This window comes from Ornithodoros turicata, chromosome 3 (genome assembly GCF_037126465.1).
Source record: "Ornithodoros turicata isolate Travis chromosome 3, ASM3712646v1, whole genome shotgun sequence".
Lineage (NCBI taxonomy): Eukaryota > Metazoa > Arthropoda > Arachnida > Ixodida > Argasidae > Ornithodoros > Ornithodoros turicata.
Window position 1 is genome coordinate 74,047,720 of NC_088203.1, and position 25,245 is coordinate 74,072,964.

At 43.8% G+C, this 25,245-nt stretch overlaps 1 protein-coding gene and 1 long non-coding RNA gene across 2 annotated transcripts; one reads left to right on the forward strand and one right to left on the reverse strand.

Annotated features, from left to right (window-relative positions):
- Window positions 1-9,353: 9,353 nt before the first annotated feature.
- LOC135387338 (uncharacterized) lies at window positions 9,354-9,719 on the reverse strand. Its single transcript, XR_010421055.1, has 3 exons — window positions 9,700-9,719; window positions 9,518-9,551; window positions 9,354-9,399 (listed from the first exon to the last, which is right to left on the reverse strand). It is a non-coding gene; the product is annotated as an uncharacterized LOC135387338 (long non-coding RNA).
- Window positions 9,720-16,895: 7,176 nt separating this feature from the next.
- Window positions 16,896-20,256, forward strand: LOC135389656 (uncharacterized). Its single transcript, XM_064619690.1, has 8 exons — window positions 16,896-16,905; window positions 17,468-17,626; window positions 18,230-18,358; window positions 18,710-18,757; window positions 18,817-18,894; window positions 18,997-19,044; window positions 19,584-19,787; window positions 20,141-20,256. Exons 1-8 carry the CDS (start codon window positions 16,896-16,898, stop codon window positions 20,170-20,172), a joined length of 708 nt encoding a protein of 235 aa, XP_064475760.1. The 3' UTR covers window positions 20,173-20,256.
- The last annotated feature ends 4,989 nt before the right edge of the window (window positions 20,257-25,245 follow it).

The following is a 25,245-nucleotide window of genomic DNA, read 5'->3' on the forward strand; positions in this document are numbered from 1 at the left end:
ACCTCTTTTCTAGGTGAGCACCAGACTTGGCCTCGGTACCACTTCAGTGTCCAGTGAATGGCCTGACACACCAGCACCAGTAAGATGTTTGCTGGTTTACTGTATTCATGTAGTTCTTATTCACATTATTGGTGACTGGCCCGCAATGTAGCCACTGAATTGTTTTGAGCATGTACTATTCTGTCCTGCCTTTTCAGAGCTTTATGAATGAAGGTGAAGCCAGTCCCGAGAGAGAAAGGCGAATGTTGTCTACAGAGTCCCCTATGGTATGCATTTCATAATCATTTGATATTTGCACGCTTCCAAAAGCTTATATCAGTACCATCCTTATGAGGGCTTTGAGACTGGGGGCCAGCAAAGGACAGCAACAATGCATGTTTACGCACAGACATCAAGTGACGATGATAGAAACCCGTCGAAAACCCTCAATGGAGTTGTATTGTACTTCACTCCCTTGTCGCCATTCCCAGGGTCTCTGATGGACATAGATATCATCTTGCACATTCTTTCGTAGCCACTCATTTTGCGCCTTTTTTTGTTTCATGCATATTTAGGGGACATCCACATGCCGCTTCACCCATTCGACTTCAAGCACCAGCAGACATGACCCTGTAGTAAGGATGAGCTCTGAGCTGCTAAGGATTGCATGTTCACAACTAACAAACTTGGTTGAATGGACACAGCGCCAGAAAGGAGCAATTTAGGTAACAGATAAGAAACCAGCGAGCTGGTCCATAATGACATGCAGAGTCGAGACAGAAAACAGCACACAATGTGTGCGTTGTGTCTCTGCTTTGTACAGCCCAGCCTCGGGGATTCGTTATGTACAACAGTGGTGTGCAGTTATCTGAGTCCCCAAATCTTTCATCTATCCCACAGGGTCGCCGTCTACTTTCGGTGCCCGGGGGAGGGGTGGGGGGGCAAGCAGCGAAATTTGCGCCTCTCGTCCACACATCGATCAAGCAAATGGCAATTTTGCACCCCCTTTCAGGCCAGTTCAGGGGGGCAATTGCCCCCTGTCTCCCCGTAGACGCCGGCCCTATTCTCCCGCTATTTATAAAGCACTTCAAATAAATTAATTACGGCACGTACTGGGGGTGGGGTTCTGTGGTAAGATCGCTTCCTGCTGTTACTTCCGCAGTGCTTTTTGTTAGTGCTCCATTTTGTGCTGTGTTTAAGGGATTCTCCAGTTTATTGTAGAGTTGTGCCTGCTGTTGATTATAACTAACCCAGTTCATGTCACAGATGAATCGTATTCAGTTCAAGGCAATTAAGATGGACTTGATCAAGTTTGATCACATCGTGAAGATCCTGTGATTTTGCATGTCTGATTTCTTAGTCATCACTCATCAGCAAAGCTGCAATGCAAAAGGAGCTCTTCCTACACAGTAAGTGTGTGACAGCGAAGTTCTGTCAGTGTTAAATGGTGCATGTGATATGGTTAGACCCTGAAGCATTGGGTTTAGCCCTTTTTCCCCCAAATTTGCACCACAAATCTAGGTTAGTCCAATTAGGGGTAAACCCGATTATTACCCATGAAACTGTTCCTAAGCTTGTCACTTCAGGGTAGCAATATACTAATCCTCTGCAAAATGCACACTTCTAAAGCTGCGGATAAACATTATAACAAAAGGTAGTTCTATGACAAGCCCGGTTCCTCCCTGAATTCGGTCTGATGCTAATTTTTCCTCCCGAATGTGCACGAATTTCTGATATGAAGCCAAATTTTTACCTCCCCGAACTTGAAAAAAAAATAGAACCCGAAAACTTCAGGGTCTCGATATGGCACAGAATAGCCGGCTACAACACACCAGAGCATACAAGTTACAAAGCGCATCATTCTGAGCAGACACATAAAATAGCTGTAGCTGTTTGCAAGACTATGAAAAATGAGCTTAATGCTAACTGTAACCGTGTTGACAGCTGACAGGTCACCATTAGTATAGTGCCAGGTGTATAACTGAGGTGAATTACCTATGCTAATAGTAATAATCATGGCAGTGACGCCCTTTCACGACTCGCATCTTTTTGTTGACCAACCTTAATGTTAATAAGGTCCACAGTTGTGGCCAACAAGCATGTATGTCAACAGAAGTGCTTATGTGTGTCCGTCTTTATCCTCGTGTCGTCCTCTCTTTCAGTCTTTCACACTCAGTTTATTTTTTTAACAGATAGTGCAGTGTGCACCGCGGCAGGACAGGCGCGACTCTCGGGCAAATATAACGCTGGAACACAACCCCGTTGTTACGATTGCGGCGAACGCGGTCATTTTCATCGTAACTGTCCCCAGCAGACCACTACTGTCCCCCAGACTACTACCACTACTGTCAGACCACTACTCCCAGACAACCCCCACAGGGAAACCGGTACGCCGGCGGCGGTATTTGGGAATGACTCAGTTCTGTCGTCACCTGAAAACGTCGATAAGAAGCAAGTGAATTCTAACCATGCTATCTTGTCTGCTAACGTAGTGGCCTCGGTCCCGGTCGCATGTCGAGTGCAGGATGACATATGCAACATTGGACCGTTTATCGTGGCGCGCGTTCTGGGTAAGGACGTTGCAGCTTTGGTGGACACGGGAGCAGCGGTATCCCTGATAGGTGACACCATCCACGATTGGTGCCGGGAACGGAACGCTTCCTCTACCTGCCCGGAATGGCGGGACTGATGATCCTGGGACGCGACTTCATTATCCGGATGGGACTCGTCCTGGACTTACGTCGCGGAGGCTACCAGCATGCAAGCAGTACTACCTTCTATCCCTTCATGGAGTGGACGACGCCGGAAACGGAGCAGAACCGGACTGGTGAGGAGACCCAGGATCCCGGAGCCGGACAATCTATGCCCGTTGAGCTATTTTGCGGAGCAGAACACCTAACAGCGACGGTCGTACCCGCTGTTTCGGAGGACGCCCTGAAACGATTTCCAGGAAGCACTAACCAACGACGCATGCTCGCTAAAGCATTGCGGCCATTCTCCTGTATGTTCACAGAGAGACCACGTCCAATGCATTGGTGCATCGGATCGAAACTGGCGACGCAAGGCCCTGGCGATGTAATCCTCTGCATTTGAGCGTGCATAAGCGCTAGCAGAGTTCGAGGTAACTCGTTACTGAAACTAAATTTTTTGTTTTGGTAACTTGTAACTTTCACTGGAACTCGTTTTTTTTTTTTTTTTTCAGATAACTTTGCCAAAGTAACTTGAGCTAAGTTCGAAGTGACCTTTAATTCGCTTTTCACTCACGTCCACATATTTTACTTGCTTTCTCTTCAGTTCTTTCATGGCATTTTTTGCCAAAAAACGCGATATTCATTCAATGACAGCATTCTATTCAGGAAGTAAGAACCGCCGCTACTGAAATAAAGCTGAGCCATTGTGCGCACACAGGGGCTAAGATGCAAAGCGTCCGAATTGTTGGACATAAACGAAAACGATCTAAACGTGTTGCACTCCTCGGTAGGCAACTCAAGGTCTAACTCAACAGCTCACGCGCGCTGCACCTGTGTAGTGCTATTTTGAGTCCGAATTAACTTGGAAGTAACTCGTCCTTTTTTTAAAGTAACTCCGTAACTCCGAGCTACATTTCAGGCTGAAGAACTTCGTTATTAACTTAGTTGCGTTTTTCACACGGTAACTTAACTCGTAACGAGTTCTTTTTGACGGGTAACTTCTCGATCTATGAGTGCAAGCTCCTCGATGCTGCGCTGGATGAAATGATCGAGACTGATGCTGTGAGACCTTCCCGCAGCCTGTGGTCTTTCCCGGTGGTTCTTGCGCCGAAAAAGGATGGAACTGCAAGGTTGTGCGTGGATTATCGCCGACTGAACGAGGTGACTAAGAGATTCGTACCTGTTTCCCTCGATAGACTCGATCATGTATTCGTTGGGATCCGCCCACGTGTTTACAACTTTGGGCTGCAGTAGAGGAATCCTGCAGATTCCGATAGCACCGAATGATGTCGAGAAAACAGCATTTACCTGTCACAGGGGATCATTTGAATTTGTCAGACTACCCTTTAGACTGTCTAATTCCCTCGCTAGTGTTCAGCGAGTGATGGACGAGGTGCTTGGTGATGCGAAATACGATTTCGCTATGGCGTACATGAATGGCGTAGTAATTTTTTCACGTACATTCCAGGAACACCTTTCTCGTTTGAAGGTGGTGTTAGGACGCATGCGGGCTGCAGGATTGACTGTCAATCCCCGGATAATGCAGTTGGCTACCAACAGCATCGATCTCTTCGGGTTCAAGGTGGAGTCCGGCTCGGTCAGACCGAACGAGGATAAACTAAAGGCTATTCTAGAGTACCCCCGCCCGACGGATGTGAAAAGCTTGCGGCGCTTCCTGGGTATGATTGGCTTCTATTGACAATTTATACCGCGATGCGCAGACCTAACGCAACGGCTAACTTGGCTTTTGCAGAAGCATGCCCAAGAATTAGGGACAAAAGGTAAAGCAGGCTTCACCTAAAACGGCTCCCATAGAGCCTGTGTATTTTGGAACGAAAAGCGCGTGCTACATATTCTGCTGGCAGCGCTTTCCATTCGTTCTCTAATGGCATATTGCCTCTGCCAAGACAAAACTTTTCAGCGTTTTTTGGGGGCATGAATAGTGGCATCTTCAAGGTTCCATTCGGGTTCCAAATTTTGAACATGTAAAGGAGCCTTCAATCGCCGCACGAACGCGTAGCGGCGAAGCCTTCAAACGTTCAAGGCCACGCGCAACCACAGGTTTGAGAAATTGCTCGCCGCAGAAGAGACTACAACAGATAAAGAAGACAAATAAGAAATAATAATACAAGGAGCAAAGATATGTGTGTTACTTCACGTGGTAAGGGTATAGGATATAAAAAGCTAAAAACTTGACAGCTGTTAGGAGAACTAACATCGTTGAGGTTATAAAGAGCAAACGTGTGTACATTATGGCTCTTACGAAGTCTGTTGGTATCTGCTAAACTGTGAGGAATCAAACAAAACGTAAAATAAAGGTGTGGTCGGAGTGAACGGCACAACAAAAACAACAATAAATGATGACGATGAGATGGGGTGTTTCACCGCGGGGGTGCGCACCCTACCGGCACGTGGAACATTATGTGAAGATGATGAAGGAAGGATGAAAACACAAGAAAGAACTAAACTGAACGGCAGAAAATAGACCAACGACAGCTTAAGACGAGACATGTACTACTTTGCATTGGAAAATGTGATATCTGAGGTTCTACGATGTACTAGGGTTGTCAAACCAAGTTTATCGAGTTTATTAATAATTATAGACACCAATGCGTCGGTCATAGAGAATGTACAATGACTCCAAGGGATTCGATGCTGTCATTCGGTCAATCTCTTATCTTTGAAAATTAGTGAAGCTAATTAAGTATACCATTTCAGTTAGCCATCGAACACTGATGCACCGGCTAGGAAAGATATCCGTGAGGCCAGGTATGTTAGGCGCCCAAAGGGCACGTCCGGGGCTCTCATAAATTTTTAATAACAACTGTGGCACCTAACAAAGGACAACCTGTATATCCTCATGTGTTTTCATGCTGACTCCCGGAAGAATTCGAGGCTCAGTCGAGTAGACCGAATGCACAATCGTGTTTATGAAATAGCGCAAAAAAATAAATAAATAAACAAACAAAAAAATTGACATTGGTGCAAAATTTGAGACATACAAAAATAAAATATTTGACTGGCTAAAGTGTGCCTAACGAACCAACATTCAGTTTGCTTATAGAAACAAGGTATTCTGAGGCACGATAGCTCTATAAGTTGAGTGAATGTTGGCGTGGATATGTCGCGGTGACGTAGATGGTGCCGTCTAGAAGAAAAAAATGCTGGAGGCTTGAAGGCTCGGCAGTGCAGAGAACCTACAGATACGCATGTAAGATGAGGGAAGTAGGACAACCTTGCACGCACACGCATGACGCTGAACTATAAAACCGATCTGTATATTCCGAAACTCCGAGTGGCTGAACACACCGTTTGTCTAGACTGCCGGTTTCGTTTCTTCTTTCTCGCTCTCTCCTTTTTTCTTTTCTTTTTTTTTGGGGGGGGGGGAGCGGGGGGGGGAGCGGGGGGCTTATTAATACCTGAAGACAATTTATGATACAGCTATAGGATGTCAGGCTTCCTCGCGAACGCCGGGGCCTCTCTCTAGGGAGGAAAGCGCAATTGTAAAAAGCAGTCACGTGTTCCGTTTGTATTATAACACATTACTCTGCTCCCTTTTGATCACAGTAATGCTCGTTGCCTTGTCAATGTCATTTGCATTTTTTAGATACTGTAGATATGTCGTTCACCTCGAAACTGCAAAAAAAGTTAAGAAGTGACGACTTCTGTTGTTCGAGTTTCATTTGCGATTTTGTGGCGACTTTCGGTTCTATCTATCAAAGTCTATCAAAATAAGCACAATTTCAGACAACGAAAAAAAAAAAAAAACGTATCGTGCTGCGTTCCTGTCTTTTATTTTCCATACTTAATACAGCTAACGCCGTAGTGGCTCAAATCTATCCCCATTGCAGCCTAATGCCGCGTGCTTTTCGACAGCCGTACTCCTGGCTTTCCTTTTCGTCAGTGGAGAGGGTTCTAGCAGGAGTGCTGTCTCATCAGCGTATTTCTTCTGAAGATTTACTATCTTGATCCAGCCGTCGTACATGCTCGCGCTTTCAGCAGACTGCTTGGGACTGTGTTGTTCGCTGTCGCGTCTTTTTTCATTCGATCATCTTTGTTTCTGTAGGTGTGAAAAAAAATTTATTGACTAGTTGATAAGCAACTGCGTGCACCACGTATAAGTCAGTTGTGTAGCATCGATTGCTAGAACGTATGAGTTGAATAAATATGAATGAAGCACGACGAACATTTGATTTACACATAAGGGTTAGTTGGGAAAAAGTTCGCATGACTGCATATGCGATCACAATGTCCTCCTTTTAACGTTGAAGCCAAAATAATCGGGGGCACTTCAAACCACGTTACAAGCTGTGACGCAACATTTGCCTCAGCTTGCCGTCGTCTGGATCTTTGGACGTCGTTCCCGATTTCCGTTCTTAGCTCACCTCGCGTCATAGAGTCCACAACTAACATGCGTGACACGCGCTGGTTGAGTTCGACACTTAAACCTGGCCTCTTTCCTCTTGGGTGTCACCTTCTTCCCAGTACGTGACGTCACGTTTCTGATATCTCCTAGCCTGTAGCGCAGACGAATTTTCTTCCAGCTTCAACATATTTTAGCCCATCCCATGCTTCGTCCCATGTGTTTGTTCGCCGATGATGTAGGTTCTCTAAGACACAATTTATCTTTTCTAGTCCTTGGCTAGAAGGCCATCCTAGGCAGCGCTGCTGCATGTGGGTCATCGCGGCGTGATGCGAAAAAACATGCATATACGGGGTCACGCTCTACTGTCCGACCTCTTGCATTTGTTTCCCAGATCTAGAAACACAGTTAGATGGGTAGAAATCCAGCGAACCGGTAGAATGTAGGAAGGGAGTTGCCTCAGGACAGAAGCCGGCTTCTGTCCTGAGGTAACTCCCTTCCTAGAAACATAGTTGGGACGTTTAACGTCTCCTGACGCAGATCTTTCCCTGCAGTATCTTGCTCAATTCTTTTACCACACCTCTGAAAAGACCCCATAACTGTGCTAGTTCATCTCTGGTGTCCGAGGACAGGGCTGGGGTCGCAAGGCGTGGTAGATTCTCAAGAAGTAAATCGCCATTCTTCCCTGTTAATGATGTGAATTTAGGAACTTCCGTTTTGCTGTCAGTGAGCAGTCTGACGTTCGCACCAGATCCCTTTATAATCTCTGCCAGCTTTCTCACGGACGTGTAATATATTCCTTGTATATTCCCATACAGATTATCGAATACCCTTTTAGCAATTATTCGTTCTATGGCGTTCAGGCAGTCTGAAGATATATAGGAAGGCCCATCTGTTCGTACTCCCGTCGCAGACTCCCAGAATTCTCAGCCGCAGAAAATAGGCGCACAAAAGCTCTTGCATACAGGAACAATAGCAAGAACGCGCGCAGAGCGAATAGGCTTTGGCAACGTCCTAGCATACTTCCTACTCAAGACAAGATCGCAGTGCTATCAGGTCCAGTTGATATCTTGATGAACAAGGAACGATTTCATTAGATGAAGTATGGAAGGGAAAAAAAAGTCACTAAAATCAAAGAAAATGATAAGTCGGTCGTTACTTTTGTGCACGGGTTTCGTTGATAGCTGCTGTAATCGCCCTCGCCTTCCCGTCTGTCGTGTGGTTAATGCAGAAGTCGTGATGAAGCGGGCAACTCAACAAGATACAGATAAAATAATAATTCCGCACTTGATGCCCCGGTACGAGTACATCATGAGCCGTGCAGCAGTGGCCGGTCTGCAACCGCTGTAAATAAAAAGGAAAGAGAGAGAGAGAGAGAAACTTCAGTAGTCGAGTGGCATCGGCGAGTCCCGCAAAAGAAGCTGATTATCGCTCTTATCTCTTATCGCTCTCAAAGCATGTACGCGGAAGGTGCACGGTTGTTTTGCTGTGAGACCTACAGACTCATGTATTTATTTCCCCTGGCGGTCATGGAGGCAATACAAACAGGAGGTTAGCATTTCGTAGCATAATGTTAACATAGCAGCATACAACCACATGAAAAAAATGTGCAGATACGTGGAGGTAAATAAACAAGTACATGAAACATTTTGGTCAACTGGAGCAAACAATGACAACACGTACAAAGTGGAGATTGAAAAACGGCAATGCAGCGCAATGGTCATGCCAGCCAGACGCGTGAGCCTTCCTCCTTCATCTCCCCCTCTTCATCCCTTCCCCCAGCAAAGTGCCGCCAGTGTAGGCATGCAGATCGCTCCAATTTCCACGTCACCCCTCCGCCCGCAATGGTCGCATAAGCATTTCTTAAATTGTTTGGCATCGGTAATGGAATGCATATAAGCTCTTGAATTAACGATCCTCTTAGGTATTATTATGATAATCAATTTTGTGAAACAAACACTCACAAGTTATTATTCGGCCAATGGAAAGCAGACGGAGATGTACGGCAACATTAAAAACTCAGTGCGGCACCCCCCATTGTTCTCTATAGAACCCCGCTAGTAGTATACGACTTGTGTTAAACTACAGGGGTGAGACTTAGAAACCTGGACCCCTGAGCCCTGCGCGTATTTTTCCCAGCGCGGCGCGTGTGCGGAGGCTTGTCCGCGCAATTAAAACATGCAGAGACATGCAAAGAAGGGTCATACACAAAAAGTACGAGTCAAAATATATTTATTAATGCCGATCAAGTTGTCAATTGTAATGCCAATCAAGTTGCCAATTGTAAAGCCAAGAGTGCTGGGAATTGTGCCAATTGTGATGCCAATCAGGTGAAGGAGAAAAACCCAGCTGAAAAACCTTCACGACCTGTAATAGAAGAAACAAAAACACAAGACAGTACATGGGGATAATATACAAAATTTATTATATCCAGTCTCTAGATTCTGAAAGAAAACATAAAATCAACATTCGTCAAATTGCTTACCAATTGATCACTTACAGACCCCCACACCAGCGACCTGAAAGACGACTTATCTTTATATTACACTATATTCGCACTGAATAATACATACAATATTGTGGCTACACAGGATAATCTGGAAAACATACATTTCATCATCACATTGCCATTATAGCAACAATAATATCAACTCCAATAATACATACACTGTGGTGGTGGTGGACCCCAACCATCTGAAAGAGAATCTCATTTATTATCATAATCGTATCCTGTAACTTTTACTCACATTCCTGGTGATGTACTCGTTCTTCTCTAGTTGCTAAAAAGATACATGCAATTAGTAATAACTAAACTTAGTCATATGTTAGTACATATAAGACCAATCGGTAGCTCCAGCAAAATCGTCTGAAATGGAAGTCATATACTAAAGTCAAAATTAAACAAATTTATTACATACATCTCGGTGGAGGTGATTCATGATCTGAAACAAGAAATAAAATTTGAATACTTTTTTCCCATAATCATTATAATTCCTTACCATTTTCAAAGAAAAAACCGGGGCTTGTGCTGAACACTGAGAAAAGACAATATTCATGAGGAAAAAACAACAACACCGCAAAGCAAAAACTTACCACTCTCGTCCGACATCTTTGAAGTGCTGACAGGAAGGAACTTTCACTTTAAATGTGCTCAACCCTCATTATCATACAACCTCCTCTCCACTCGATTCCATTTATTACATGTGGAACAAGGTCATCTCCTCATTTTCCTGTTCGTTCCCCAAACTATCAACTTTCTCACTCCCAAAAATAATTATGTGGAAGCTCTTTCGCCAGTGTATTGGAAAGGAACAGGAGGAGGAGGAGGAGGAGGAGGTTGAGTCAACCGAAGAGAAGAAATGGCGACTGAAACAAGAAATTTATGAAGCGAAAGCTGACGCTATCAGGCGTGTTTTGTCACACGAACGTCTCCTCGCACTCAAACGACAGTCTGCGAAAAGTCAATTTGATCAAATCGATGGTTGGGGGAGCACTACATGGTAATAAATCTAGTTTTCAACTCATCTTATTTTCAGTTTCATTTCTACCTCTGCGACACAATGTCGGACATAAGACCGTTTTCTTTCATCCACCCGGCGCGAATTATTATATGTGGACCTTCCATGTCAGGAAAAACTTACCTAGTTCGTAACATCCTGAGAAACTTATCAGTATTCACAGTAGTCCCCGAACAAATATTTTATGTCAGTAAATATGATGCTAGCTGGCAGAATGAATTCACTAAAATTACATTTAGTAAAGAATTACCAAAGACATAGGATGAGAACATACCAACACTGATTACAGTTGACGATCTCATGACTGAAAAGAATGTTATGCAGGATATGGTTCATCTCTATACGCGAGCATCACATCACAAGAATGCATCAATTATTTTTCTATGTCAGTACTTATTTCATAACGACGTAAACTATCGCACCCTATCAGTAGTGCATATATAATATTATTCAATAATTTAAGGTCTCGAGCGCAACTCGAACTTCTAGGACGTCAAATCTATGGGAAATCACAGTTACCATACTTCATGAATGCATTCGAACAGGCAACAGAAAAACCGTTTGGTTATCTAGTGATTGACTTACATCCACTTACACAGTCTCATAAAAGATTGCGAACGGGTATAACCAAGCTCGAGTCACAATTTGTTTTCATACAAAAATGAAAAGTCTACGTCATCATTTAACATTCCTTAAAGTGCTTGCAACTTGTACTCCAAAAGAACGGGAAAACATTTTGAGGGGGGGCTCCTCCACACAGCATTGAAGCTCTTTCCGAAGTTTGCAAGAATATATTGAATGGTAATGTTAAACTTTCACCGAAACTATACAAAGATTTAAAGAAATATAAAGCCACCATTCGATACATTGCATATAAACATTGCACAAATCGCCAAAAAAACTACAAAAGTTTCTATATCGCCAACGAGAAGGTTTGGCTCCATTACTCCCACTGTTACTAACAGGTTTGACCAGTATATTAGGTGGTGTAGCAGGGCGGGCTATAGCTAAAGTAGCCGGTGTTTGAAAATGGCAACAAAAATCGAGGTATTAAACCCCCCCAGACAACCATCAACGTCCAGAGGACATCTCCTGGACGTCCAAAAATATCCAGAAATATCCTACATTTATCCAGTAGTGACGTTGCAATTGGGACGTCCCCTGGATGTCCTATCGATGTATATTGTTGGACGTGTCGTGAAACTGCCAATGAGGCTAATAGCTTTAATAACAACGAAGGTGTGGTCGCAACTGATAACTACATGATTAAAATTACGTAACGCAACTTTTTGTTGCAGAATCTTAGCGCATATATATCTTAGATTGGCTTGCTGCGAGAAATATATTGCGCCACTTACAATTACTCAAAACCACCTTAAGTACCGTACATACCACTGCGACAGTACCAAACCGGTATGCGTGCTAGACTCCCAGGGATCAAAGAGCAAGAAACGCTGCCCGCTGTCCTCTGCTAAGCGCGTGTGCGTCGTCTGCAACACAAACCCGCACCCGCACTACCGCGCCCAAGGGAGAAAGCTCCATTGGTATTGACAATAGCGCCACTCCATCATCATCATCACCCGCTCCCATCTGTTTTGACGTGATCCGGCGTGGTTTATAGAGTGGCAACTGTTTCCAGTTTGAAGTTTGAAGGTGAGCTTATTAAATCTGCAAAAAAGTTGCAGTGATGCCTAAAGTTAAGGGGAAACGATACGTGTACATGAAGGCGCACCGGGCTGCAGAAAAACCTCTGTGTGCAATTTCCGCTGACGCTTTGAGTACTAAACGCGAGCAGCACGGGTGCCGCGCGTCTTGTTCGCGAAATCAAGATGAAGTCCTTAGTGAACATGTTGATACTCATAGTGAAAGTTATGAGAATTGTGTCTACAGCAGTTCGTCCAGTCAGTCACCCGTCCCAGAGATTGTTGAGGAAGCTTACTCGTCAATGTCAAAGGGTGTCGAACAATGTGACCCAGGCAAAAATCTAGGATGGTCCCAGACTGGCACCACAGTTGTTCCAGTTGGGTTCAGGACGGTCCCAGCCAGTTCCAGAGTAGCATACTCAGGTCCCATTGTGGATCCTTGGGTAGCATGAGTGGTTCCAGTGGGCCGCCAGGCTGGGCCCCAGCTTGCCATTCCACTTGAAGTCAGGTCCCATTGTGGATGCTTGGGTAGCATGAGTGGTTCCAGTGTGCCTCCACGCTGGGCACCGTCCAGCCATCCCACTTGAAGTCAGGTCCCATTGTGGTATTTAGAGTGGGATGCCTGGTCCACTGTGTGTCCATCCTGGGAGCACAACCTACCAACCCACTTCAAGCCATGTTCCCTTGGGGGGTCTGGCTCCAGTGTTGCACCGTCCCACTTGATATTGGAAACCACTTTGAAGCCTTGAAGCCAGTACGACTGAGTCACTGTAATTTTGACACCTGCCCTAGAACTACGCGAATCTTCACGGGGATGAATTGAAGACGCTATATCCCTGTAACTCCAATTCGTGCACATATTCTCATGTGAAGGTGCATGAATATCATAACATATTAAGTACCAGAGAAATGTCCAAAAATACATCTCAACAACAACAAAAAGTAAACTAAATAACTAGAAGAAAGACAACGAAAAAAAGAAGAAAAGGTAATTGCAGAGGCTGATGCAATGTGAAGAAGCCACGGCGGCTCGGCGAGAGCCGAGAGAAAGAGGAGAGGGAGAGAGGCGAGACTGGCAGGTGGCAGTTGGAAACTTGGACGCTTCGCGGCAAGTTGGTTTTGTCTTCCGTTCCGTTGCCGTCGCAAGGATGGTGTACCTCCCTCCTGTACAGTATTTGCGTGTGTTTTAGTGCGCTTTGTAAGACAATGCGATGACAGTGGTTTCTGTGCAACACATTGTCGATTTCTCGGAAGAGTTTTGACTCCAAGAAGACGTAAGCGGCGTAGGAGCAAGAACGCACTGTGAAACGCCAATCGGACTGCACGTCGCGAATGTTTGCAGGTATGAGTGATGACCGTGATGTTTTGATTACTATTAATTAGATGTTTCATTTAAGAAACTTAGGAGGAACTTGAAGAGAAGAAGATTCCGAACGTACGGTGGGAAGGGGGTGTATGTCGCGACCTGCATGGAAAACAGGAGTGTCATGTGTCATCTTCTCTGAGAAAATACAAGATGTGAGGTGGCCAACGAACGCAAGCTCCCTGTGGTCCGTGAGTGCATGGCACAATCAGGCATATGCTTTGTCTAGACACAGTGAGTGATCAGACTTATACTACGTAGTATGTACATGTAGAGATGTATTGATTATTTCTTTCTGCTCAGTGTATGCTCTTAGCAAAATAAACTGTATTTACTTGAGTAATATGTGCATTTCTACGCATTATTTTCGTTCATGTATTCAGCGGTCCCAGCTGCTAAGTGGCCGGATCCCGGACCACTTAGTAGAGGGGACCACTGGATCAATTCCACTGGTTCCACTTCAAGTGGGACCATCGTGAAGCTGGTTCCACTTTCAACTGGTCCCAGTCACTAAGTGGTCCCACTCCAGATTTTTGCCTAGGTTGGGATCGGGGCCAAGACGGGTCCCACTGAAATCCCATCCGTCAAGTGGTCCCACTTCCTGACTGGTTCCAGGTCCCAAGCAGTCCCCATCCCAGAGTGGTTCCCTACTGGGACCACCTGGGAGTGGGGACCAGCATGAGACCTGTCTCAAAAACCACTTTGGGCTGGTCGCACTCTAGATTTTTGCCTGGGGAAACACGAAGTACTCAGTGTGATGCCCAAAAACAAGAGAGAACCGAGCCCGGTTGTGCATGGTTCGTTGACGGCTGAGGTAAACGAAGAAGCCCAGATTTTGACTTCTCTGAGGAAGTGGGCCTTCGAGTACAATATAAAGCATACTGCTATCAGTGCTCTGCTGAAAATCCTGAAAGAGCACCCTTGCTACGCGGGATTTCCAGCTGATGCACGCACATTGCCGTGCACGCCACGTAACACACTTTGAAAAGTATCTGAAATGGGCAATTGTAGGTACTGTCATTTCGGTCTGAGCAGAGGGCTTGTCTGCAGTTTGTCACATTTGAGCAGCGTACCAGCCATGATAGAGATATGTCTCAATATTGATGGACTCCCTATCAGCAAGAGCTCTAGGCAACAGTTGTGGCCGATTCAATGTCAGGTCAAAGTTCCTGATATCAAAGTCCCCTTCCTGATAGAGAGCCACCTAGAAATGTCTGCGCCCCTGAGGACAAATGAAAGTTTTAGAGGGCAACATGATGAAGACCACCACAAAGAAGAAAGCATTCTCACTCAGCTGCCAATTGACTGCATTGTGTGTGCTCCTTTGGACTACATGCATTTAGTCTGCCTGGGTGTCATGCGAAAGTTCATGACTTTGTGGGTTACTGGCCGTAGGGCATTTCTCAGCCCTACAGATAGACATCTCATCTCGGAACAGTGCCTAGCTTTACAGTCGCACATGCCCCGTCAGTTTGCCAGAAAACCAAGAGCGTTAACAGAGCTGGAAAGATGGAAGGCGACCGAGTTTCGGACCATGCTTCTGTATACAGGGCCGGGCATTCTGAAATGTGCTCTTCGTACTGCTGCTTACAACAACTTCATTGTACTCCACTGTGCAATCACCATCTTGGCCAGCAAGCAGCTCTGTCAGCTTCACGCAGAATATGCTGAAGCCTTAATGCAGCATTTTGTAACGGAATTCAGGTCGCTCTACGGAGATCACCAAGTTTCATTCAACGTACATTGTTTGCTGCATCTTCCTAAAGACGTGAAGGCTCATGGCAATTTGGACTCGTTTAGCGCATATCCATTCGAAAACAATATGCAGCTCCTAAAACACTTGCTGCGCAAAAATGAGACACCTCTCGAACAACTCTTCAATAGAGTTTCTGAAAGACAGGCTATGATGACGAACTATCAACAAAGACCGTCCGACATCACATTCAACCAGCCTCATACGAAGGGCCCATTGCTCCATGAAAGCAGCGGTCCACAGTATCGGCTTGTGAAGGTTCAAGGCTACACACTTGGAGTCATGGAGGGAGATAACTGCTGCCTGACAGCATCAGGAGACATTGTGGTCATTCGCAACATTGCTATGTCACGATCAACACAGGAGCCTTACATTCTTGGACAAGCGTTCTGTAGTAAAAGCGACTTATATACCCAGCCTTTCGAGTCATCACGTATTGGCATATACATTGTGTTTCGCCTTTCTCCCCTTAAGTGCTGGCCACTAGCTGGCGCTATGAAGATATTCAAGATGCCATGCGCAGACAAACACATTGTTGTTCCTCTCTTGCACTAAGTGAAGTTTTTGTGGAAAGGCCGTGTGCCCCCGGTATAGTGCAGGTTTCCATTTCCATGTCTGACGGATTGATTGACGTGGAAAGACTGAACATTGTTACTATCTCTTTCTGTGTGTGACAGCTTTATGACAGACGTTACTGTTGTGAATGTGCAAAACTTTATACATTATTTCATTATTTTTCTCAGGTATGTTTGTGATAGCAAACTTTGTTGCACAAAACCAAGTTGAGGTTGTGCCAGCAACATGGGTCAAAGGAACAATATGCAAGTGGCCGAAAGTGCATTGCGATAAAGCTAAAAGGTTAATTCTGAAAGGTGCACGCCCTGAGGCATCTTAGGAGAGCTTCACTGTTCAAGTGATGGGAGTTTTCTGTGAGTATATTGTGCCTACGTCTTAGGAAGGCGTACAATAACTTTACAGTTAGGCAGTATCGGCCACCTCAGTAAACCCGTGATCAACCGAATCAGAAGAAGCAGAAGTGCTAGGTTTCAGCAAATTTTTATTTTGACTTTTGAAACAGCGAGTACACTTTGCAAACTTGTCTTTTGCCCTAATTTGGTGACTTTAACCAGAGATATTCAGGCTCAGTTGTTGGTCAGCTTCATAGTTAAGGCCTGCCACTAACAGGAACTGAGGTGCAGGAATATTTTATGTTGACCCCATATTACTATGATGTGCATGTTTTGAGGGCACATGTGTACAATTTTTTGCTGCAATGATACCAGAGGACAAAACTGCTCTGATTGTGCCTACTTCGCTGGAATGTCACGTAGAAGCTGCCATTGCTTTGTTACAAAAATACTGGATGTACTTAGAAAAGCCTCGTGTACTGGAAAATGTATTTTTAAATACAATTGGGTGTGTGCAGATAAACCCCCATTTTTGTTTGCAGTGCTGCTCCTACTTCTAGGAGCAGCACTGCAAACAAAAATGCTTTCAAGTTTGAAAGCTTGCCTGTTGATCTAAAAAACAAATTCTCGTGAATGTGAATGACGACTGAAAAACGTCGCCGACATTGCTAGATCGACATGCGTGGTCGTAAGTGTATATAATACAAAATGCATGAGGACAGAAATTTACATAGCTCTCTAAAATTTGTGATGCAATGTCTGGTTTGCTCTATGTTTAGACCAGATTTTGAGTGCTAAACGGGTCATGATACAGCAGGGAAGGTTCGTGGGATCAGCAGAAGCAGCACAACAATGCAAAAGTGCGGGTTGTATTTATCTGAACACATCCTGTATGTGGAACTATTTTGAAGGATTTTGATTTATTCATTGTGAAATGCTTGGGAGCAGGGCCTTACAAGAATGATACTATGGTACAGCACTGGACAAAAGTTAACGGAACACGCTCCGGCGCATTCCGTCCTCACAGTGACACGCTAGCACCGAATCGCACTGTTGAAACTTACAAACACATGACTAGGAAACCTAGCCGCATGTCTATAAGTCTGTAAGTCCTATTCACTGCTAGCCTATCACTCTGAGGAAAGAATGCACCGGAGCGTGTTTCGTAAACTTTTGTTCAGCACTGAACACACGCATATACATGTATTTGTTCACAAGTACTCTTGTTTTAGTTGGAGCCGGGTTATAAGCATTGTGTCTGCAATTTTCAGCAACCTACAAGGAAGCTCATGAGAAATTAGACCGGGCACAATACGAGTCGGACCTCAACTCAGATGTCAATGAAGGTGGGAAAAGGAAGCGCCATGCGCCCAGCCGCTTAGTTGAGGAGGACGATGAGCTTGCAGTTGGTAATATATGTTGCTGCATGTGCTGTGTCACCACATTATGTTGAAATATCATTGACATGATGATGATGATGATTAGGATTTTAATGGCGCAAAGGCAACTTTGGCCATAGAGCGCCACGACAATGGTATGAATCAAAGCTAGTTAAAAATAATCGATGTCATTTAAAGTCAAAATAGGAAAGGTAAAAATTAGTGAAAATATTTGCATGTTCACAGGTCGTTTAGGTAACCTATGTCTCTTAAAAAGTTGTACACATGGTTAAAACTGATGAGAGGCTCGTCCCCCAGCAAAAGCGCTGGGTGAAGAGGAATCCTATACTTGTAAAACAGTGAGAAGTGTTGTTGACGATGGCGTTCGTGATGGGTGCAAACTTTGAGTATATGCATAACGGACAAGGCTGTCCCGCAATGCTCGCACTGTGGTATCTCCTCGCCTCGGAGAAGATACCCGTGTGTTAAGAAGGTGTGTCCAGCTCTCAGACGGCTGAATAGAACTTCATTTAATCGATTTTCGAAGTGTTGTGCACACTGTTTTATCCGTGGTTTGATAGTGTGCAATTTGTATCATTGACATGCACATAACTTTTGCCACTTGCTTCGCAGTAAGGTCCAAATATTCCCGTGTGGTGGCTCTCCCTGACACATCAGACTCTGAGGAAATCGAAAATCCACTTCATGATGTACCTGATATACCTCCGGTGCCATCAAGTTTCCCACAGTGCTACAGAGGAAGTGAGTTTTGTGTTTTCTTTGAAATATATGAGTGGTCTGCGCATATCTTTATCTTGTTGCTCCACTCTTTGTTACGTGTGTATTTCACGAGACAGGTTTCTCTCCTCCTCCTCCTTTCTCTTTTTTTTTTGTTCACATGGCATCCTGTGACTATATAATGTACACCATGTGCCCTGTGTCTTTCACACATGAAATGTAGTCCACTACATGAAAGCTTGTGTCATTAAATATGTTGAAAACTTCAGTGTTGGATTTTTTGTACCATTTGTAACTTAGTAGTACTACATGTTAATTAACGTAGGATGTACATCATGTTATTATCTTGTGCTGATCTTTCTGAACTGTCTATAGCTGGAATATTGGAGAGTAGCCATCGTAGGTTTGCTCAGGATCCTCAAGGTGAGATTTTTTGCTGTTGTCGGAAGTACACGCAGTTCTATATTGGTGAGTATTTGCAGGTAGTATAAACCAAACATTCAACAAGCCCACCACAGGAGTACTGGAACAAATGCATGGCTCATCAGCTACTAGGATCAGTAAGTGAATATTAAAATGGCATAACCACATGAAGTTATACGTGCAGGAAATTCGTTGCAATTGCTACATCAATCTACTAAGATTTCAAATTGTTTGCACAGGTGGTGAACACAGTGCTTCTCAAATGGACGAAGACATGTCTACAGAAGGTATTCTTTCATGGGTGTATTTGGTGTATTGCACAATGTTTTCCTTTTCTTCGTATGTCTAAATACGTTGTCAATAATTGTGTGCTATTTCTGGAACATAAATATCAATGTGCTGATCCTGGACTACAGGGTATTTGCACCTCTGCTACAAGGCACTCACTTGCGGGAAAGATCAACAAGGAGTGTGTTATATAGTTTATGTGCAGGCAGTCATGAAATTTTCTAAAGGGGTGGGATAGGCTTCATCTAACGTGAACATGTTATGAGGCAGGCTGACTGGTAGACTGTTTCTAGCGCAACATTAAATTCATCATTTCGGTATTCTTAGAAAATTTTTGAATACAAATAAGAGGGTGCAAATACTTTGAGAACAGTGTTTGATATTTGACTAGTATTTGGAATTTTGATACTTCTCACAGTTCTAATTAATCGTAGAAAAAGAAAACTGTCTCACACGGAAACATCACCTTTTACAACATTAACATTTTGAGACATTCCAACATCTTCACTTATATAACATCTATGTGCTTTGTTTTTAGAGTTTCGGAAACAAGTCCTGCGTCTTTTGCACTTGATCAGAATTACACAAGAAGGAGATAGTGCAGTCATTGATAAACTCGCCAAACAGAGGATCACCACAAGCTCACTTGAACATGTGGAAGTGCTCATAAAGCAGCCGTTTGCAACCTCGGAAGAGTTGGAAAATTTCGATGCATCGCTGGACGAAAAAAAGGTCTCTTCTCGTAAGCGGAATTTCTGTCTGTGTTCACAAACTAGTGTGACAAGACACGCTAAAATTGTGTCTGTTTTCCCTTTGCCCTTTGCGTTTGTCTTCGGCACAATTTCTGACTAATTTCTCATACTCAGATGAAGTAAAATTAGGCTACCAATGGTGGCACACAAGTTCTCGTTGCAAGGCTTTGATGATATGCACTGGACAGCATCATTGCGATATGCTGTGACGCTTTTAACATGTGCGTTTTCTAGCTATACTTTCGCCAAGGCTATACAGCTAGGGGAGATATTTTAAGGCCATAGCGTTATTCGACCTATGTCTCTATTCACTGAGCTTTAAGCCAAGGTCACCTCTATGTAGGTCCAGGAGCTTGCTCGTATAGGTGGAAATGATGTGGGACAGGCTACCCGCAGTATACTGGCATATATCTTGACAAACCAAGCGGCAGAGGACTACAGTTGGCAAGGCAAGAAAGGAAAAAAGAAGTTCTGCCAGTTTAAAATTCCTCAGGTCATTTTCCGTAAGTATCATCCTTTATGTTATATTTTATTCTTTGAAACTCTATCGGTTTCAAATCATTTTGGTTATTCTTATCATTCTGTCTCCTCTTGTTACATGGAACCTGAGTTCACAATAGGGCATGAGGTCTCTGTGCACTTTGTGCATTGGGACATTGTTTGAGGCTGTGTATCAGAGTACACTGTAGTTGTATATAGAGTTTGGATATCAGAAAATCTAATGAGCTTAAGCTTTGGCTTTTATGTTTTCAACAGGCTCCTTAATTGCCCTACATTCCTCTCAAACGGGCGCTAATCTCTTTGGCTAACTGTACCCAGGCTTTTGTGCCGAGCGAATGTTATTTTTCATTTTTATTTTTTTCAGTGACCCCATTATAGTACTCAAGCAGTTCTAGCAGTCTCCCGCTCCTCGCAGTGCATTGTGCACGTTGAGCCATCAGAACGTTAGATCGACGTGAAGTTTGCAAGCTAAATACAAGCTGAACAGCAGACGACAGCCGTCGCATCAATTCATCACTTTATAGCAACCGGGTGCGAATTCCCCTCGAGCCTCCCGATGCACAGCCCTTAGCTGAGGGAGCTGTAGTTTATATTCCAGAAAAGCACACTTCCATGAGGTGACATGCACCCTCAGGGAACGCATAGCCCGGGGCTCCTATAAAAGTGAAGTTGCGGGTGGTTTAGGAATACGTCCCTATGTAACTGAAGTGCTAAGGAACTACGGGCAAAGCATCATCGTCTTCTCTCTGCAATCTCAACTTAATACTGTCATTCACTATGCACTCTTGAAACATCATCCTTCATGTTACAATAGTTATTTTTCATTTCAGAGGCCATTACTTGCAATCAAAACCTTACTGGAGCCACTCGAGCAGCAGTTGAGACCGCGGCAAAATTGTGGCTTCGTCATGCGCGGGAGAGGAAGCAGGCAAAGACAGGAGAGTGGTGATTTTAGAGAGCATGGATTTTACATTGTCATCATTTTTTATAGTTGCGTTTAAATGCTAACAATATGACAAAGTTCTGTCTGATGTCATATCATTATCATATTGTGATAGTAAGGGCACTGGCCATCAACATCGTGTTTCATTGTGTTTCTGTGACACCTGCCTGCTGTTACTTTTGGTTGAGATAAATTAATTCCACATACTTTCTTTCTAAATTTCATTTTAAAACTTGCATGTCACATGCACCTCTCCATTTTTTGCTACATATACCCTGAGTCACCTTACTAAATTTTTTTTCAAAAAATGTCAATCCATTATTTGCAGAATATTGGTTCAAAATATGTGACCATTAATTTCTTTTTAGTAGACTTGATGTAGATTTGACACGACATTTCTACTAGTAAACCCTTCAAAATGAAATTCACCTCACGGCCCGCCCCTAGCCATCCGCACTCCCAAAAGACATTGTTCTCCTTGTGATTTGTTGAAAACGGGAGGCGTACATCTTTTTGTACCACTTATTAATTGCATAATTGGTACAAAAAAGACCGCACCTTTAGTTTTCAACACATCAGGGGTGTGAACGTTGTCATTATGGTAGAGTAGGAGCGGGGCGTGAGGTGAATTTGATTTTTAAGGGTTTACTAGTAAAAATGTCATGTCGAATTTACTTCAGGTCTACTCAAGACAAATTATTGTTCACATATTCTGAACCAATATTCTGTGAATAATGCACTTTATGGAACAAAACTTTATGGAACACGCAAGCTGCATATTCTTTTTCTCCGGTGCGGCACTCAAGCGGCTGGCAGAAGTGGTAGAGGTCATTGCTAAGAGGAGCGTGGATGAGTGGGCTTCTAGGGATTCACTACGGTACTTGTGATGTTACTTTTCTTGAACGTGCCCACGAAGTGAGCTGAATGCAGTGCCCTCCAATGCCACATGACTGAAATATTGTGTATGTGAACTCTCATCTGATCACATCGGATATTTAATCTAATCACAGCTCACAGTTTCACAGCTAACAGCTAACAATCACACCTAAGTAGCGTAACAATTTCGTTGTTTTTAAACTATCTAATGATTCTTTGCTTTCTAATACGGTCAATACACAGTAAAGTATTTCCAGTATGACTTATCACCCAATGATACCAGAGAGCTACCTATCTTCACAATCTTTCAGTGACACGGTGTTTCAGAACATCGATGCGGTTTGGAACTCACTTTGCAGGCACTACCAAGTGAAGCGAACCGAAACCGAAACTACTGCTCTATGTAGCTTGCAGCACACTCACCTACCCCTCTGAAATAATGATAAGTAATCAGTAACCTTCCCCAAACTCACCCGGTTCCGTCTGCCACTTGGGTGTCGCAGCTGAGAAAAAATCCACAGTTCGCTTGTTCTCTATACTTTTGTCCAGAACCTGTACATCTTAAGAAAAATTTTAATATACTTTGTTGCTTGTATTGTATCTGCAACTGCCAAGATAGCTATGCCAGCTGTGCCAGAAACACTGTTGTTGGCAAGCTGTAACTGTGATATACATGCACCTTTTTGTTTACTTCGGGGCATAAAACTCCCTCCCAGTCATAAGAAAATGGCTCTAAGTACTCCTTTGCTGAAAGCACTAAGTATGGCTGTGATACATTGCATTGATATATATACTTACTACATATAGAGAGAGGAATATATATTTTTATAATGACAAGTGCTTCATAAATATTGCTGTGCCTTGGCTAGCTGCATACATTACAAAACCGAATAAATTGTTCTTCAGTATATATCTTAACTTTCTTTCCATTTGTATTTTTACACATGCAAGCACCAGAAAGTGCCGGGGAAGAGATTAACATGTGAAGGTATTTCATTGTACAGGGGGAAGGGGGTAACGTGGGGATTGTACAGTGCAGTAGATTAGTCTGTGGCAGAGAGTCGAACCGAAACGTTTATCGGTTCCGTTCGGGTTTAGGTTCGACAATGAGGGTTCGGCTCCGGTTCAGCTCCAGAAGGCAACTATAATGGTTCAAACCGGTTCTTTCCAAACGGTTCTGTTCACGAACCTGTTCAGGGGCCACGGGTGCAAATGAAGCACAACAGGCAGGTTAAAGCTTTTTGATTTGATTTGATTTGGGTTTTTCTGGCGCATTAGCTACTCAGGCCATAATGCGCCAAATACCACTATAAGTTTTATCTGTGTAAAATTTGTGTATTTACTAAAACAGTGTTGAGTGCTGGGTTAGTAATTAAAATCACAGATCCTTTAAAAACCCGGTATCTCTAAAAAACATATAGATCTTTTCAAAGGGTATGAAACTTTCATCGCCCAGCAAAAGCGCCGGGTGCAGTGGTAAGAAGTTTCTATAGAATAAAACAAAATGACGTTCACGAAGATGCTGATACGCTGGGCATACAATGAGGATATGGAGAATTGAGAGTTGTTCCCCACAGTGATTGCACTCGGGAGGGTCTTCTTCCCGTAAGAGATATCCATGTGTTAAGTATGTGTGTCCCAAACGGAGCCGACAAGATAGCACCTCATACAGTCGATTTGATGCAGATAGGGAAGGGCCTATCTTGGGTTTTATAGCATGTAATTTGTTGCTTGTCTGTTGGTCCCAAAAGCTCTGCCAGTGTCTGTTAATGCTGCTTTTTAAACATAGCCTGAGATCTTTTGATGGAATGTCGAAAGCCGTAATGTCGTTTGTTAGGGCAGCAGCAGCTGCTCGATCGGCCTTTTCATTTCCAGGTATCCCAACATGGCTGGGTACCCAGCAGAACAGTAACCGATAAGCCCTGTTAGCTATACTGCTTGCAATGCGCCTTGCACGATGGACAATGGGGTCTTTTGTGCAATGAATGCTACAGATAGTCTGTAAGGAACTCAAAGAGTCTGTGTATATGACTGATGATTTGATACGATTTTGTAAGATATAATTCAGGGCTAAAATTATGGCATACACTTCCGCTGTGAAGACAGACATGGTGACCTTCAAACGATGTGACCTTGTAACTGTGCCAGTGACCATAGCGCACGATACCCCGGAAACGGTCTTTGAGCCATCAGTGTACAACTCTACATGGCTGCCAAAGCTATCCTTTAACACCTCAAATTCCTGCTGGAGTACACTGTTAGCAGTATCATGCTTGTTGTATCTGGAAAGGGATACGTTGCATTTTGGAGGGGGCTGCCATGGAGGGATTTTCTCAGTTGTCTCAAGAATCATAGAGTTGTATTCTGGAAAGCCATAGTGTTCGACTGCTTGTGACATTCTAACGCTAAAAGAAGGCACGGCTGAAGGTCTGTTCAAGAAGTGCTGTCTGAATTGTGTATCTTTCACACATTGATATGCTGGGTTCTCGGGGTGACCCCTGATTCTAAATGCATATGAAGCAGCGAGGTAAAACCTACGTCTCTCTAAAGACCACTGATTCGCTTCTATGTATAGACTTTGTATCGGAGAAGTTCTGAATGCTCCGAGTACTAAACGCAGTCCTTGGTGGTGTATTGGATCGAGGATTTTGAGTGTAGATGGCCGTGCTGAACCATACACAGCACACCCATAATCCAATTTGGAAAGAACAGTGGAGACGTAGATCTTCTTCAGTGTATCACGATCTGCTCCCCAGGACCGGTGAGAAAGCACCTTCAGAAGATTTAGAGATTTAATGGCCTTTACCTTGAGGTGTTTGAGGTGAGGAAGAAAAGTCAATTTCCGGTCAAATATAAGTCCAAGGAATTTATGCTCAGGCTTTACGTTAATGTCGTGGCTTCCCATTTTAAGTGTTGGTTCGGGAAACACTCCCCGTACCCTAGAGAAAGAGACGCATACTGTCTTTTCCGGAGAAAACTTGAAACCATTTTCGTGCGACCATTTGACCAACTTGTTTATTGTGAGTTGGAGTTGACGTTCGCACCTAGCAACGCTGGAAGAGGAACAAGAAATCTGAACGTCATCTACATACAGTGAATACCTGACTGAAGGAGGAATGGCACTTGCT

Coding starts and splice junctions, on each gene's coding strand:
- LOC135389656 (XM_064619690.1), top strand. Junction 18,895..18,996: donor CTCATCAGCTACTAGGATCA/GTAAGTGAATAT, acceptor TTGTTTGCACAG/GTGGTGAACACAGTGCTTCT. Junction 19,788..20,140: donor CGAAAAAAAGGTCTCTTCTC/GTAAGCGGAATT, acceptor ACCTCTATGTAG/GTCCAGGAGCTTGCTCGTAT.